Source organism: Homalodisca vitripennis, chromosome X (genome assembly GCF_021130785.1).
Source record: "Homalodisca vitripennis isolate AUS2020 chromosome X, UT_GWSS_2.1, whole genome shotgun sequence".
NCBI classification, from domain to species: domain Eukaryota; kingdom Metazoa; phylum Arthropoda; class Insecta; order Hemiptera; family Cicadellidae; genus Homalodisca; species Homalodisca vitripennis.
This window is the reverse complement of record NC_060215.1, coordinates 94,814,177-94,830,942: the sequence shown is the minus strand read 5'-3', so window position 1 is coordinate 94,830,942 and position 16,766 is coordinate 94,814,177. Positions and strand designations below refer to the sequence as shown.

Sequence of the window (16,766 nt, the reverse complement as noted above, 5' to 3'; positions counted from 1 at the left end):
TCCTCTAAAACTTTCTGAAATGTAAAATTCTCTTTTACATTTTCAAGCTCATTTTCATTGTATAAAAACTTATAGTATTCTCATTTGCGTAATATTACGAACTCATGTTAGCAAAGAACTGAATCCATATCAAAGTCTTGGTCAAGTTGATCTCTTTTCATGCCACCGATCCCATTCCCTTGTCTCCAAAACTCTCTAGACTCTTCACAACCAGTTAACTTTTCAGTACAAAAATCCTTTATAGGTGTTCAAATTATTTTGTTCACTATATTTCTTGCACACTTATACACATTCCAGTCATTCTTAGATCTTGTATACCAGTAGGTTTTCTTAAGTTTATTTTTATCTTCTATAAATTCAGTAATATCTTTACTTCTCCATGGTGCTTCCGCCTTTTACTGATTATGGAAGTGTTTTTGTTATAAATTTTGCTATGCTAGAACATACAAATCGTTTTATATTTTGCACTCCTTGTGTGAATTTACTACTTTCCCAATCAATATTTGCCACATCAGTCAAAAACTTATAGCCATCAAGCTGGGAGTAATCTCAATATCTAATAAACTTTGTTACTTCTTTTTTTACTTTACAATACATGGTCCAATTTACATGATCTGTTACTTTTAATCCTCTGTGATCTGTAATACCAGAAGCATTAATGGTCCTACAACTCTCCAACTTTATTGATTTTTCTGTGTAATTATGTGATCTATTAGTGTGGCCGAGTTGGCAGTGACTCTTGTGGGTTCGCATATTTGATGGACTGTTTCATTTGTTTCATTTTCAGTTGTTCATTTTCAATTGTTTCATCAATTGTCGGAGGTATTTGTTACCATTGCTAGTGTGCGACATCAGATCAATGTTAGTGTCTCTAAGACAAATAACTGTATCCACTTCCATAGCCATTTCAATGAATAATAAATGAAACAAGGATTTGAGACAAGTGTATTTAGCATTTGGGGACCTGTATGCGATTCAGATACCGAGACGTACTCCCCTGGTTTTAAGGACCACTGCGACATAATCAATAGTACAGTCCACTTCATATAGGATAAAACGGCTAAAACCAATACCATCCTTAACATAAATAGCAACTCCACCCCCCTACCCACGAGAAGTGATCAGCCCTCACCATCATGTAGCCTTGAATCTTGCAGTGGTCCAATGAAGTGCTGTGGTCTGGCCAAGTATCAAACACACCAAACACATGAAAACCAAAATCAGTTACAAGTGAGCACGTAAGCTACCACATTGCTCATTGAAATTTAACAGTGACGTATGTAATATCAGACCTGATTAAAACACTGCTTAAAACCTATTTTCAATTTGGAAAATGATTTCTTGCAGTGAAGAGCAAATCAGCCATGCTATGAAGAGCATCCAGTAGGGATTCAGAAAAGCCTTCAGAAAAGAACCTCATGTTGTGACGGTTCACTCCTCCGTTGCTCCGGAAGGTTGCTTTGTCACAACATAAAACTTTGCGAAAAAAATATTAATCTTCGGGTTTTATTACGGGCCTCCAAACAAACGTTCATTCTTAGGAGGTAGTCATATCCATGCAATTTTTTTTGTAGTCAAATCCGGAATGGGAGCATTTTATTGTCCTTAAGGATCCTGAGTACTGATCATTGGCTAATTCCTGCATCTGCATATCACTCTTCTAGATGAGTCATGTGGATTGACTGAACCTCAGTCAAAACGTCTGTTGCCTTATCATCCCTTACAGGCCTAGTGAGCTGTTTCCCTTTGTTGTGATACAGTTGTACATTTCCAGCTTCCTCATTGGTGAATGACATATTCGACAGACCAAAATACATGTCTTCAAGGATATGATACAAAACTGACTAACTAAAAGAAATAAAATCTGATAAGACATGATTATTATTGCTTACAACTTCTCTCTAACTTGTTCAAGAAGATTGAAGATGCTGGGCCATACCGCTAGAAAGTAATATATAAGTATACTTAAACTTAGATGAGTTTCCTTTAAAAATAAAAAAAAATCTTTTCCTTAATTCCGCTCCCGTAAAAAATAACATTTCACATCACGTTTTGATTTTAATTTATATAATTTAATTACAAAAATCGTATTTGATGATATATAACTATGATGAATAGTTTCATACTCTTTTTGTGTTATAGTTGTATTCACATAACGTGTTTTCTTATATTAAAATTTTATGTAATTATATTTATGCCATGTAATTTGATATACAATTATGTTTAACCAATTGCAATCTAAATATCAAAATTCAAAAGAACTTACGTAAAGGATGAATTCCAATACAATAGGACAGTAACAATAATACAACAAAATAATAATAATAACAAAATTAACAACAATCAAATAATACAATTTTTATAAAATTTAGAAAATTGTAATGGAAACAAATCATAAACTAAGAATATAAAATTAAAAGGAAAACAATGAATTTTAATCTTTTTTTTTTTTTTTTTTTTTTTTTTTTGTTAACGGCATATGAAGTGGGTAAATTCTATAAAAACTACTGAAAAAATACAATAGGTACTTACAAAAAATAATTTGTATTTTATAGGAACTCTTTCCCCAGTGTCCAGTAAAGTTTGAAGTAGATCCATTTCCAACTCATAATCAGTCTTTTTTGGTCGTGGCATTCCTCCAGAGTAAGTTGAGGACGATGGTTTTTCATTCTCATCTTCCACTAAAATAACATCATCATCGTCTTCAATCACGATGCATGGTACCTGAGACCTCTCCCCCATTTTAAGGTCACAGGATGTCAATCCTAGAAGACAAAATAAGTCAACTATAATTTATAATGTTTATAAATTTATACAGTTAAATTGCAGCAATAAATACATAGATATATAATCAACACCATAAATCATTATCTTCAGAGCACCCAGTAGGCCACTTCACTGCAATTTAATCTCAAAATTCAGAAGAAAGCTATATGGATAATGGGCAAGCTAGGACCTAGAGAATAATGCAGAGCTATTTTTTAAGAATTAAATATACTGACAGTAACTTCCTTATATATTATAGAAACAATATTATACTGTTAATCAAGAGACTTTCCTCGAAATGGTGATCTCCATGAGCATAATACAAAACATGGTCAAGACTTCCCACTACTTCCTCACAGGAGAGCTGTATTTGAGAAAAAACCAAACTATGACGGGAAGAAACTCTTTAATGATCTGCCAGAAGAAATCAACAAAAATAAAGACAGCAATAAAGAATTGGCTCTTGCAAAGAAACATCTACACGTGGAAGAATTCTACCTATGGAGACAGACAACTTAACCAAGACCAACATGAACTTTTATATTTTATAACTATGTAACTTTTCATTAACTGACGCTACTTGTAATCTACAAGATTATCAATAAAGAATTTATGATTTCAAGATGTGAAAAATATTAACTACAATATCTATTATCCTTCATACATTTTCAAATTAAACAAGACATTCACCCATAATCATTAACAATCTTAATAGAATATATACTTTGGTCTGTGCAGTATTTTTAAACATAGTAGACTGTATGAAGCCCTGCATCTCATATATGTAGATTATTAGAGAGTCCTCAGTATGAGTATAACACCAAACTTGCATATATTACAAATGTTTTAATCTTTGATGTTTGTTTACAATATGTCAATAAAATGATATTGTAAGAGGCTTGAATATTTTTAATGCATATGTGTAACCAAATTTATCGCACACCTTGAATATTTTGGTGCCATACTTGTGGGCTTTTCCTTGAATATAATACCGGAAGCTTAGCCTCACACCACGAAATGGTATCGGAGTCTTGTCTATGACTAAATCTTTCTATGCTATTTTTAAGTTACAAAACAAATTAACCAGTAAAGGTTTTACTTTGCCAATTCACCTACTTCTTTAGAGGTTCTTGTTATTGAAATGTTAGAATCATAAAAATAACTGGAATCTATTCCTGCTCTTTACTTTTCAGGCAATAAGGAGCTATTCAAATGCTTTTAGACCAACAATAACTTCTTCATGGAAGTAATACTAATTCCATATACACAAATAAAATAAACCAATGAATGGGTTTCACCTAGATTAATATTTTCCAGTCTTTTAATTCTACACTCATGGCTGAGTCACAGCTTAAAAATTATTTCATTTATATTGCAATTAGTGTTCATAACCATCATTTTAACAACTTCATCAGTCAACAAAATCTGTAGATTTTACAGTATTATATGAATTAAAATTGAACTTTGGAGCCTGCTTAAATTGAAAAGTTTTATATGTACATTTAAACAATATTCATCCTGCATCTGTATCCATAGTATTTGAGTAGTCATTGTAGAGTGTTGTTGGTAGCATCACTAGCATTCAAATCAGTTTCCAATCCTTCCATGACACCATTGACATCAGTATACTTCTTAGTCAGTACCAGGAGTATTGTCTAGATGACTTATTACTATTATCATATATATATCTCACTAGCTAACACTGACTCCACACGATGATCATCACACATACCGCCATACAAATGACTCCGGTATAATGGAGAATAAATTATTCAGATTTCAGATATATGCAGTTTACTACTTATTTTACTAAGCAACAGAATGCTATATATATATATATATATATATATATATATATATATATATATATATATTCAATAAGAATAGAAAAAATAGAAGAAAAGAACATAAAAACTCTCTATAATTCGTCTTAAGACATTTTCAAGAGATATAGGTAAATAAGTAAATATATCAACAAAAAAGAATAAACAGACTTTCTAGTTCAAAGAAAGTATTGCTCTAGAACTGATGGGTCTGGGCCTCGAGGAACAGCCATCATTAAGTGTAGAAGTAACAGGACAACATCGTTTACTAGAAACTGAACATTTCGTTGGTATAGGCAAAAACAGGCGGCGGGTTAGAAAAATTTGTAAAATGTGCTATAAAAGAAGTGCAGGATTAGAAGGAAGGGAAAGGTCCAAGAATAAATTCAAGGTTAGTACTACGTTTTGCGATAAGTGCCGTGGACAACCATTTATGTGCAAAACTTGTTTTAGGGACATTCATGTTTAAGCTGAAGAAAGAGTTTACTTTTCTTTATATTATTTAATATGCACCTATCTGGAAATAATTTACTAATTTGTAATGTAACCTAACCTGTCATATCTTATTCTAGCCTAAGATTTGTAATTTTTGTATAAAATACCACTTATTATAATGCACAAGGGTTATATTTGTGTTCACATTACTTACAATGAACTTGTCTCTAAACAATGTACTAATTTGTAATGCAACCTAACCTGTCATATTTTATTCTAGCCTAAGATTTGTAATTTTTGTATAAAAATACAACTTATTATAATGCACAAGGGTTATATTTGTGTTCATATTACTTACAATGAACGTCTCCGAATAATGTACTTATTCCTAACCTAAAATATTAGACTAAATATTGTTTAAGCATATACTATATAAATTAATACTTAATTACAATGTTTTTCAACAATATAGTGCATTGTCTTATTTCTTTCTAGTTCCTAAGTTCCCAAAATCCACCGTCGTACCGATTGGTACGACGAAATTTCAATATTTCAGTTGCTAGGTGACATCCCAAATATTGCCCATAAACAGAACAAATATTGTTTCTGTGTTTAGAATACACTTTGAACTTCATAACAGTTACTTTTGTGACCGTTAGATGCCTCTCATATTCACATAACGATTTTTTTTGTAAAACGCCACCAGGTGGCATTGTACCGATCGGTACGACGTGGCATCTAACGTGTTAAATCAAATCCTATTTCGGCCCATGCAATGGAGCATAACAAAAAATTTGATGAATGCTTTTCTCTAAAAAGTATTAACAAAATTCAGAACCCCCATAAACTTAAAATGAATTATTTAGAAATAGCTCATCAGAGGATGCTACAAACTACACATCCGGATGGTCTAAATTTAAGATATGGATAGTAGTATGTATAAATTACACTTTACAATTTTAATTTATAACATTACACATTTATAACTTTATATTCCTTGTATTAAGCAAAATTATTTACTCTTTGTACGGAATTCAAAATTAGTTTTATTAACATATGATGTTTTTTTGTTTATGTTTATCAGGTATTGATGTTCCTGAAGTATACTAAAATTTCCAGCTGTATTCATTGTTTACTTTTTCAATGGCAGCTTCTAAGGTTGAACGTGTTTTATAAACTCAGCGATTTTCGTTTGTTAAAAAAAAATTACTTTTGTACTTTGATATTATCCGGAGGCCACTATTTTCGAGAGAGTTTCTATTACCAGAAACCTAAAAAAACTAAATTAATAGAAAGAACAGTCTTGAAAATTAATCAAAGAGTTTGTATCAAATTTTTTGAGAAAAATTAAATAAAGTGTGGGAAACGTTAACAAAGGCCTATGGTGAGTCTGCTATGAGTAAAACAAGGATTTACGAATGGTATAAACATTTCAAAGATGGCCATGAAGACATTGAAGATGACAAATGCTCCGGACGCCCCAGCATATCATCAATTGATGAGATGAAAACATTAAAAAAGTGGAAGAAATGTTATGAACGATCACTATATGAGATCAGAGATGTAGCTGTTGATGTTGGCATATAATTGGCTCATACCATGAATTTTTTTCAAATATTTTGGGTATGAAACATGTAGCAGCAAAAATCGTTCCAAAATTGTTGAATTTTTAACAAAAGTAGTGACGAATGGAAGTTGCTCAGGAGTCACTAAATGAAGTCAACCATAATGCAGTTGTTAAAACGTGTTTGTTATAACAGGTGACGAAACATGAGTTTACAGATATGACTTTGAAACAAAGGCTCAACCATCCCAGTGGAGGCATTTTGGATCACCAAGACCAAAAATGGCTCAACAAGTGCAGTTGAACATGAAGATTATGCTCACTGTATTCTTCAAGTTTAATGGCATCATGATTGCTTGCCACAAGGTCAAACTGTCAATAAGGAGTACTACCTGAAAGTTTGATGCTGTTTGCGTGAAGCAATCTGAAAAAAATGCCAGAGTTTGTAGCAAAACAATTCATAACTTTTGCACCATGACAAAGCACCTGCTAACAAACAATTGCTTGTTCCTGAATGTTTGGCCAAAAACAGTACTGTAAAGATGCCCCATCCTCCATATTCTCCAGGCATAGCTCCATGTGACTTTTTCATTTTCAAAAATACAGAGAACTTGGAAAGGCCCTAAGTAGATTGACAAGCATAAACAACATCAAAAGTGAAATTGTTTTTAGGATAAGAAAAAGCACTGACACTAGTGTATATTATCTAATGGGGACTATTTTGAGAGGTGCAGAAAATTCCCAGATTTCCCTCAATTTGGCCATCCTAGGTACGCCTATGCTAGTGTCAGCCCAATATAAAGTTGTATTCTCATAAAATTAATGTAATAAACAATACCGTCATTCTTTTGAACCAAGACCCTCCTAAATTCACTAAAATTCTAATTATACATATCCAAGATGGTGCTACGGCTGATGTCAGTACCAAGCATAAAGTACCAGGCGATACTATGATAATGGCTAGAGGCATTAGCGATCAGCCCCTCTCGAATTTGATCTTTTAGTAATAGGTATTACTTAAAGAGATGTTTTTCGTTCATCAGCATCAACACGGAGCAACACCGTAGGCAGGAAGCACTCGTGTCAAACCAATATAAAGTATTATCAGTTGGTAAGTTAACAAAACTTTACTTACTTGGTTAATAATCCTCCAGACTTCAGTATTATTATTACTTTACATATCCAAAGACAGCACAGCATTTGAAATCATCACAAAATTGAATCACATTCCACAGTCACAATAAGATCTTGTTGCGCCCCGCATCGATGTACAAGGAAGTATTGATCCACACCTGAAAAGTAGTTCAACTTCTTTTAATGTCCTATAACTTCATTATTTGTCATTTACACCCCATGAAACCTTATACTGTTTTATTCATGAGGGCAATAGTAATAAAAAACTTGTATTTTGCCACTCCTGCCGTTAACATCACAAATATCTCGGCAATTATAGATTAAAGGCCGACCTGGAAAATCACGAATTTGACGTTATCAAAGTATTCTGCTCATCCTCCTGAACAAAAAATATATATGGTTTTAAGGAGTGCAAGTAACAAATAACATGATTTTAGGGGGTACATATACATAAATAGTTAAGTTCTTAATGTTTTAATGTTCTGTTTGTGTGCTGTGTGTCTCGATATCTGTGTACTCCAATGTTATCTGCGGCTGGGACTGATAGGGTATCTGTTATCTGAGCGCTCCGAGGCTGTGGTCCAGTGCTCCACTAGTTGTCGTGTACTGTAGTTCGGATTGAGTGAGTGCATGTCTTAATCATGAATCATCCATCCACTAGCTCAACGAATTTTAATTACAGTGAATTGTGCGTGTCAGTGTTTTATCGTCCATGTTCGAAGTCTGCTTTTTAACCGAAACGAGATCTGTAAATATTATCTGCAACTGGGACTGATAGCGTTTCTTTATCTGAGCGCTCCGGGGTAGAAGTCAGTGCTTCACAAGATATTGTGTACTGTAGGTTGGATCAAGTGAGTGCGTGACAATCAGGGATCAACCATCCACTAATTCGACCAATCGTAGTGAATTGGTGTGTCGTAAATATTATCTGCGGCTGGGACTGATAGCGTATCTGTTATCTGAGCGCTACGGGGCAGAAGTCAGTGCTTCACTAGATATTGTGTACTGTAGTTTTGATCGAGTGAGTGCGTGACGATCATGGATCAACCATCCACTAGTTTGACCAATCGTAGTGAATTGGTGTGTCAGAGTGTTTTGTCCGACATGTTAAGAGTTTACGTTTCAACCGAAACAAGATTATTTACTTTTTAATAGGACATGGAATTGTTCATGAGTGTATTTGTTCATGTGCGGTCACGTATTGTTTTTAAACTGGGAGACTTTGATGTTTCGTTGAGACAGAAAAATTTGCAAAAGTAGTAAAGAAAGTTTAAAATGTTGTAATTTTTTTTTTATCGGCCCGGTTAGGTTCCTTTTTTAAAAAAAGCGCTTAGACATAGAGACACATTTTGGTTTGATGACCACGTTGTTGCATTTTAAGCCACCGAGACTTCATTGGAGTTTGGCGTTTATGCACATTCTATGGAACAAACTAATGGTAAGTGTTCTCTATTAATGTGCATTTATATATTTATACTAGGGGTTTTCATGATTTATTAAGTTTATTACACTGTACATAATTGCCTTTGCATTACAATTCAATTTATATTTCTGATCAGCCCCTCTAGAATTACTGATATTTTACTGTTAGGTACTATCTCGAGGGATGTTTTTCTTTCGTTGACATCAGCGCGTTGTCCTTCGGTGCTGCCCCGTGCTGATGGTTGGAGGCACTCGTCTCAACTCGATAACAACTAATTAATATGTAGCTCAAAATTAAGAAAAACATTGTTCACTTGGATCAAAATTATGCTCATTTCAGTATTATTTTTCATTTACGTTTGCAAAGATGGGGCCGCATCCGATGACGTCATTACAAGGTTGAATCAAGGTCACAAAAGGTCATGTGACGCCCAACGTGGGTGTACAAAACGGAAATATTGCTCAGCGTGTGAATAGTTGTTCTATTTTTTTATGTTCTAGAACTTCGTTAATTCACATTTCCACCCCGTCAAACCTTATAATGTTTTGTTCTATAGGACGATTCCAATTAGTTAATAACGCGAAACTCGTATTTTGCTGTTCCGGCCGTTAATTCCAATAAGTTAATAACGCGAAACTCGTATTTTGCTGTTCCGGCCGTTAATTCCAATAAGTTAATAACGCGAAACTCATATTTTGCTGCTCCGGCCATTAATGTGACAATTACCAATATCTCCATATCATCGTGCCAATATATTTCTGTACAGGAGTATAAAGTTTGACTTTTACATCTGTAACTAGGCCTACGCTTTACATCATTGTTTATGAAACATGGCGAAATAAAACAGTTTGCCAGTTTTCGACAATGATTCAATGTCATCACAATACATGGGTGTGGTTCAGTTTTGACATCAGTATTTGGCCCTTCATGAAGACATCAGTCTATTTCTTTCTTTTGTCTGCATTTCCAACTTATAAAACCTTGAATTTTGTTCAGAAGGACAACAAGGGTATGTTAATAACGTGAAACTAATATTTTGCCACTCCGCCCAATAATTTTATATTTACCGTTAAGTATGGCCTAGTAGGCCTATCCTAACAGTTAACCTAGTCTTCAAATAAACACCTAACAATGACCAAAAACAACACACACACTTACCAAGAGAGTATAATGGAGCTTAGTAATTAGTTGTTGGAAACTCGCAATAAGAGTGGGGTTTCCAACAACATAATCATGTAAACCAACTACTTCTTAACTCGACACGTTCACTCCCACTCCCCAAATGTCTATATGACTATGACCAGAGTGAGTACACAAACACATACACACACACGAAACAGTGCAAAAAAACAAACGTCAAAACAATGTTTTTTTGTGCTTGGCTAAAAACAGACCTTATCTAGAAATATTTTATCTATAAATCCTCAAGTTCCTCTTTGTAGTTAGTTTGAACATAAGTTGGAGGGAATCACAAATATATACACAGTTTCGTTTCAAATCTGTAAATTCTTTAACAATGTTAAACACATAAGAATAATTATTTAGTAGTCTAACATTGTATTGTTTTATAAAATGTGATTGTCGACTTGTTTTAGATTTCTCTACCTACGTAATTTAAATAATGATTTGTTTCTTATTATGCTGTACTTCTATACCTTTTGACTTAAGAACTTCCTTTAATTTACTATAAAATTTAATTCTCATGAGCTTGAAACAATAATCCCTAATTCTTTATAATGTGGCCACTCAAATATTAAATGATTTAATATTTCTTCATTGCCTAACGGACATTTTTAGCAAATTTGACAATTCGTAATTGTGTAACAAAGAAGAAAAGACCCAAATCCCGCTTCAAAACAACTCTGAGGCAGGAAGACTACCTTGTGTTCAGAGAAGCCCGTAATCAATGTAAGCGTTTATCAAGAAAATGCCACTACTCTTATATCACCATGATTAAGAAGCCTAACAACTAATCCATGCTGGAGCCATTTGCGAATTCTTAATAGACATTCTTTGATTTTGAGCTCTCTAAATGTCAATTACAAATGGCTAAAGAACCTCAAATCATATGTGACCTGTTTGCTGAATTATTTTATACTATCCACAAAATTCCCTGTGCTGAAGTTCTTGCTTATTCTTTTGCGAATAACGCCGATCATGCTACCGTACATCACCGCTACCATACGCTACGTACGTATCATGGCTACCGATTTTGAAGAGCCTGGATGGTTTCAAAGGCCCAGGCCCATCTATGATTCCTTCACATGCTCTCAAATTGGTTGCAGAGGTACGGGCTTCCCGCCTTTCGTTACAATTCAACAATTTGCTGAGTCAGGGAATAGTTTCTCACAACTTGAAGTCCGGATTCCTTGTGCCTCTACTTCAATCAGGACCTTGATCTGATGAGAGAATCTAAATACCAATCGTCGTTCTACCTGCTTCGGTTAAAGTATTTGAGAAAGTGGTGTTGGATAAAATTACATGGAGTTCACCATCAGAGTTCTTTCTAATTCTCGAGGGGTAAACAAATCGATTGTGTGAACTTAGACTTTAGGAAGGCATTTGATAGAGTTGGACATTGTCACTAACTGAAAAAACTTGAGGCTCTTGGTGTAACTGGTTCTTTAAATGCTTGGTTTCGCAGCTACCCTACGGGTCTTATTCTACAGATAAAATATTCAGCTAGGATTTCAAGGCAAATTAATGTATCTTGTAGTGCCCCCCCCCCAAGCGTTTCATCTGGGGATATTTCTGTTCAGCTTGTTCGTTAATACAATCGGTTCCACCCTGTCACTCCAGTATGTTTTATTTGCCGACGATTTTAAGATTTTTGTTGAGGTCTCAAGTATTCTTCATCAGTTACAACTGCAAGAAGATTTACACAGGATTCAGGACTGATGTCGAGCAAATGGGATGGACTTAAACCCAGTTAAATGTGCAATCATGTCTTACACTAGAGAGGGGGGGTTCAATCCAACTATATGCTCCACGATGTATAACTATAACTTTAGAGTGTATCGGTGTTTCGTGATCCTGGAGTACTTCACAACCTGTTCGCAATACCAAGGATGTTGGAAACTGGGAACGGAGTATGTTGTGACGTGGACTTCTTCGATTCGTCACCTCACGCTTACAGGAGGGATCTACTTGTATCTATCTTAACATCACCATCGCCTTAACATCTTAATCTGAAGTATATTGTGGCTGATGGCGTTAGGTGGCCTAATCGATTTAAGTGATCCCTGTTTTGATAGGTCTTTGGAAGAGCCAAACTGTTGTTGTATACTGAAGGTCAGATTGCCTTTCCGATGTTGTTGCGTTTTTCTGTTGATAATTTGTTTGTTTGTTACAAAGTAGTGTCATTGTTATTACGATAGATATTGTTATCACTTTAGTTATAGTTAAACTATTGTAATTATCACTATTATTATTATTGTTATCCTTGTTGCTATTTGTTGTTTGCTTAGTCATTATTATTATTGTTAAACAATTGCTATTGTTTTTACTTTAGTTATTATTAATTTCACACAAGTGTTAATGCTCTTACTATCATCATTGTTATTATTACTACTGTTATGATTACACATATTTATTTATGTACATTTATTATTTTTAATTATATTGTTAATTTTTATCACCATTTTGTTGCCATTTGTAGTTTTTCTAATTGTCTTCTTCATAGTTGGATTAATATAATACACATATGTGAAATGGTGTATTGCCAGAAATAAATAAAAAAAACTGTGTAAAATGCAAATTCTTGGTAAACATATGTATTAACTATTGCATCGCCAAACCTAAGTGTACATATATTTACAATTTCATTTCTACTCATTTTCACACCTTTAAACCAAGGTGATGTTGGAAAGTTATATTATATACTTCTATACCATTGTGCCTTTGGACTAATATAAATTAAAACTGTTTATATATTTCTTGAATAATACTTTAAGTCATCTTTTGGTACGTGCAAATAGTTTCATAATAGATCATTTGTAATGGCCTTTTTGCCATTTTCTTAAAATTTTTGTTGTATTGTATACCTGAATGTCCACTATAATACAACATTTTTGGGAAAATTGTGTAATTTAGTTGTTATTTTAATTACTATATGACAGGTACCTTTCCCGTTAGAGAAGTTCTGGGGAGTGCCGATGATTGAGCGGTCTAAGACGTTGGACTTAGAATCTGAGGTAGAGATAGCGCAGGTTCGAATCCTGTCTGTGACCCTTGCACTTTTTATCAGTACCATCGACCTTGTACTGTATCGACTCTCCCCCTTGTTCTGTTTGATAAGATCCTCGCACAGGTCAGGCCAGTAGCCCATGAGGACGGGCAGAATAAGGATTAAGAGGGAATCGGCTTCTCCTTCTATATAGCTTTTACTGTAGAGTGTAGACAGAAAATCAGAGAAAATTATGAATTTTTTCCAGACTGTTGATGTACAATATTACCTTTTACAACATAGGTTTACTGGTTTACATATAATATATAGACCACCGTGAAGTTAGCGTCACTTTATCGTCCAGACCGTCTAGTGCATCAATGTTGCAGTCATCAATCTGAAGGCGTTAACAAAAATTCAAAAACTGAGATAAATTGTATAATACTAATTATAAAAACGATCTTTCACAAAATCAACACAGTTTTTTCTATTTATTACTTTCCACAAAGGTTTCCCATTAAATGTGTCATGAATAAAAATCCCAAATATAATACCTAAGTAAACCGTAGGAATGTATCGTAAAATGGACGTCCTCTAATAAAAGCCACTCCTGAGATTAAAACAAACAAATGCCCGCAATTAAACTTCGTACACAGATGCTCTGGAAGCTGAACTTTAATATACCAACGTCAAAAATGTGGTGTCGGCCGTCAGAGGTCCTATCGTCTAAATTAAATGCACCGTTGGACGGGCGTTCTCGTATAAAAGTCACTCCTGAGACTTAACCAAACAAGTGCCCGCAATGAAACTTTGTACACAGATGATATGTAAGCTGAACTTTAATATATAAACGTCAAAAAGGTGGTGTCGGCCGTCAGAGGTCCTATCGTCTAAATTAAATGCACCGTTAGACGGGGCGTTCTCGTATAAAAGTCACTCCTGAGACTAAACCAAACAAGTGCCCCCAATAAAACTTTGTACACAGATGCTCTGTAAGCTGAACTTTAATATACCAACGTCAAAAAGGTGGTGTCGGCCGTCAGAGGTCCTATCGTCTAAATTAAATGCACCGTTAGACGGGGCGTTTCTCGTATAAAAGTCACTCCTGAGACTAAACCAAACAAGTGCCCCCAATGAAACTTTGTACACAGATGCTCTGTAAGCTGAACTTTAATATACCAACGTCAAAAAGGTGGTGTCGGCCGTCAGAGGTCCTATCGTCTAAATTAAATGCAGCGTTGGACGGAGCGTTCTCGTATAAAAGTCACTCCTGAGACTTGCCCAAACAAGTGCCCGCAATGAAACTTTGTACACAGATGCTCTGTAAGCTGAACTTTAATATACCAACGTCAAAAAGGTGGTGTCGGCCGTCAGAGGTCCTATCGTCTAAATTAAATGCACCGTTAGACGGGGCGTTCTCGAATAAAAGTCACTCCTGAGACTAAACCAAACAAGTGCCCGCAATGAAACTTTGTACACAGATGCTCTGTAAGCTGAACTTTAATATACCAATGTCAAAAAGGTGGTGTCGGCCGTCAGAGGTCCTATCGTCTAAATTAAATGCACCGTTAGACGGGGCGTTCTCGAATAAAAGTCACTCCTGAGACTAAACCAAACAAGTGCCCGCAATGAAACTTTGTACACAGATGCTCTGTAAGCTGAACATTAATATACCAACGTCAAATAGGTGGTGCCGGCCGTCAGAGGTCCTATCGTCTAAATTAAATACACCGTTAGACGGGGCGTTCTCGTATAAAAGTCACTCCTGAGACTAAACCAAACAAGTGCCCGCAATGAAACTTTGTACACAGATGCTCTGTAAGCTGAACTTTAATATACCAACGTCAAAAAGGTGGTGTCGGCCGTCAGAGGTCCTATCGTCTAAATTAAATGCAGCGTTGGACGGAGCGTTCTCGTATAAAAGTCACTCCTGAGACTTAACCAAACAAGTGCCCGCAATGAAACTTTGTACACAGATGCTATGTAAGCTGAACTTTAATATACCAACGTCAAAAAGGTGGTGTCGGCCGTCAGAGGTCCTATCGTCTAAATTAAATGCAGCGTTGGACGGGGCGTTCTCGTATAAGAGTCACTCCTGAGACTTAACCAAACAAGTGCCCGCAATGAAACTTTGTACACAGATGCTCTGTAAGCTGAACTTTAATATACCAATGTCAAAAAGGTGGTGTCGGCCGTCAGAGGTCCTATCGTCTAAATTAAATGCACCGTTGGACGGGCGTTCTCGTATAAAAGTCACTCCTGAGACTTACCCAAACAAGTGCCAGCAATGAAACTTTGTACACAGATGCTATGTAAGCTGAACTTTAATATACCAACGTCAAAAAGGTGGTGTCGGCCGTCAGAGGTCCTATCGTCTAAATTAAATGCACCATTAGACGGGGCGTTCTCGTATAAAAGTCACTCCTGAGACTAAACCAAACAAGTGCCCGCAATGAAACTTTGTACACAGATGCTCTGTAAGCTGAACATTAATATACCAACGTCAAATAGGTGGTGTCGGCCGTCAGAGGTCCTATCGTCTAAATTAAATACACCGTTAGACGGGGCGTTCTCGTATAAAAGTCACTCCTGAGACTAAACCAAACAAGTGCCCGCAATGAAACTTTGTACACAGATGCTCTGTAAGCTGATCTTTAATATACCAATTTCAAAAAGGTGGTGTCGGCCGTCAGAGGTCCTACCGTCTAAATTAAATGCACGGTTAGACGGGCGTTCTCGTATAAAAGTCACTCCTGAGACTAAACCAAACAAGTGCCCGCAATGAAACTTTGTACACAGATGCTCTGTAAGCTGAACTTTAATATACCAACGTCAAAAAGGTGGTGTCGGCCGTCAGAGGTCCTATCGTCTAAATTAAATGCAGCGTTGGACGGAGCGTTCTCGTATAAAAGTCACTCCTGAGACTTGCCCAAACAAGTGCCCGCAATGAAACTTTGTACACAGATGCTCTGTAAGCTGAACTTTAATATACCAACGTCAAAAAGGTGGTGTCGGCCGTCAGAGGTCCTATCGTCTAAATTAAATGCACCGTTAGACGGGGCGTTCTCGAATAAAAGTCACTCCTGAGACTAAACCAAACAAGTGCCCGCAATGAAACTTTGTACACAGATGCTCTGTAAGCTGAACTTTAATATACCAATGTCAAAAAGGTGGTGTCGGCCGTCAGAGGTCCTATCGTCTAAATTAAATACACCGTTAGACGGGGCGTTCTCGTATAAAAGTCACTCCTGAGACTAAACCAAACAAGTGCCCGCAATGAAACTTTGTACACAGATGCTCTGTAAGCTGAACTTTAATATACCAACGTCAAAAAGGTGGTGTCGGCCGTCAGAGGTCCTATCGTCTAAATTAAATGCAGCGTTGGACGGAGCGTTCTCGTATAAAAGTCACTCCTGAGACTTAACCAAACAAGTGCCCGCAATGAAACTTTGTACA

General features: G+C 35.6%; 1 protein-coding gene across 5 annotated transcripts in view; it reads right to left on the bottom strand.

Moving 5' to 3' along the window:
- The window catches only part of LOC124369597, a 44,259-nt gene extending 33,787 nt beyond the window's left edge, over positions 1-10,472 (bottom strand). For 2 of the 5 annotated variants that reach the window (XM_046827642.1, XM_046827643.1), the window contains exons 1-3: positions 10,304-10,472; positions 7,724-7,880; positions 2,533-2,765 (exon numbers count right to left, since the gene is read on the bottom strand). In XM_046827642.1, coding sequence (XP_046683598.1) covers positions 2,533-2,742 — 210 coding nt within the window. In that variant the 5' untranslated portion in view covers positions 2,743-2,765; positions 7,724-7,880; positions 10,304-10,472. The remainder of the gene's footprint in view (positions 1-2,532; positions 2,766-7,723; positions 7,881-10,303) is intronic. The other 3 variants (XR_006923074.1, XR_006923075.1, XM_046827641.1) reach the window with 3 other exon arrangements.
- Positions 10,473-16,766: the final 6,294 nt, after the last annotated feature.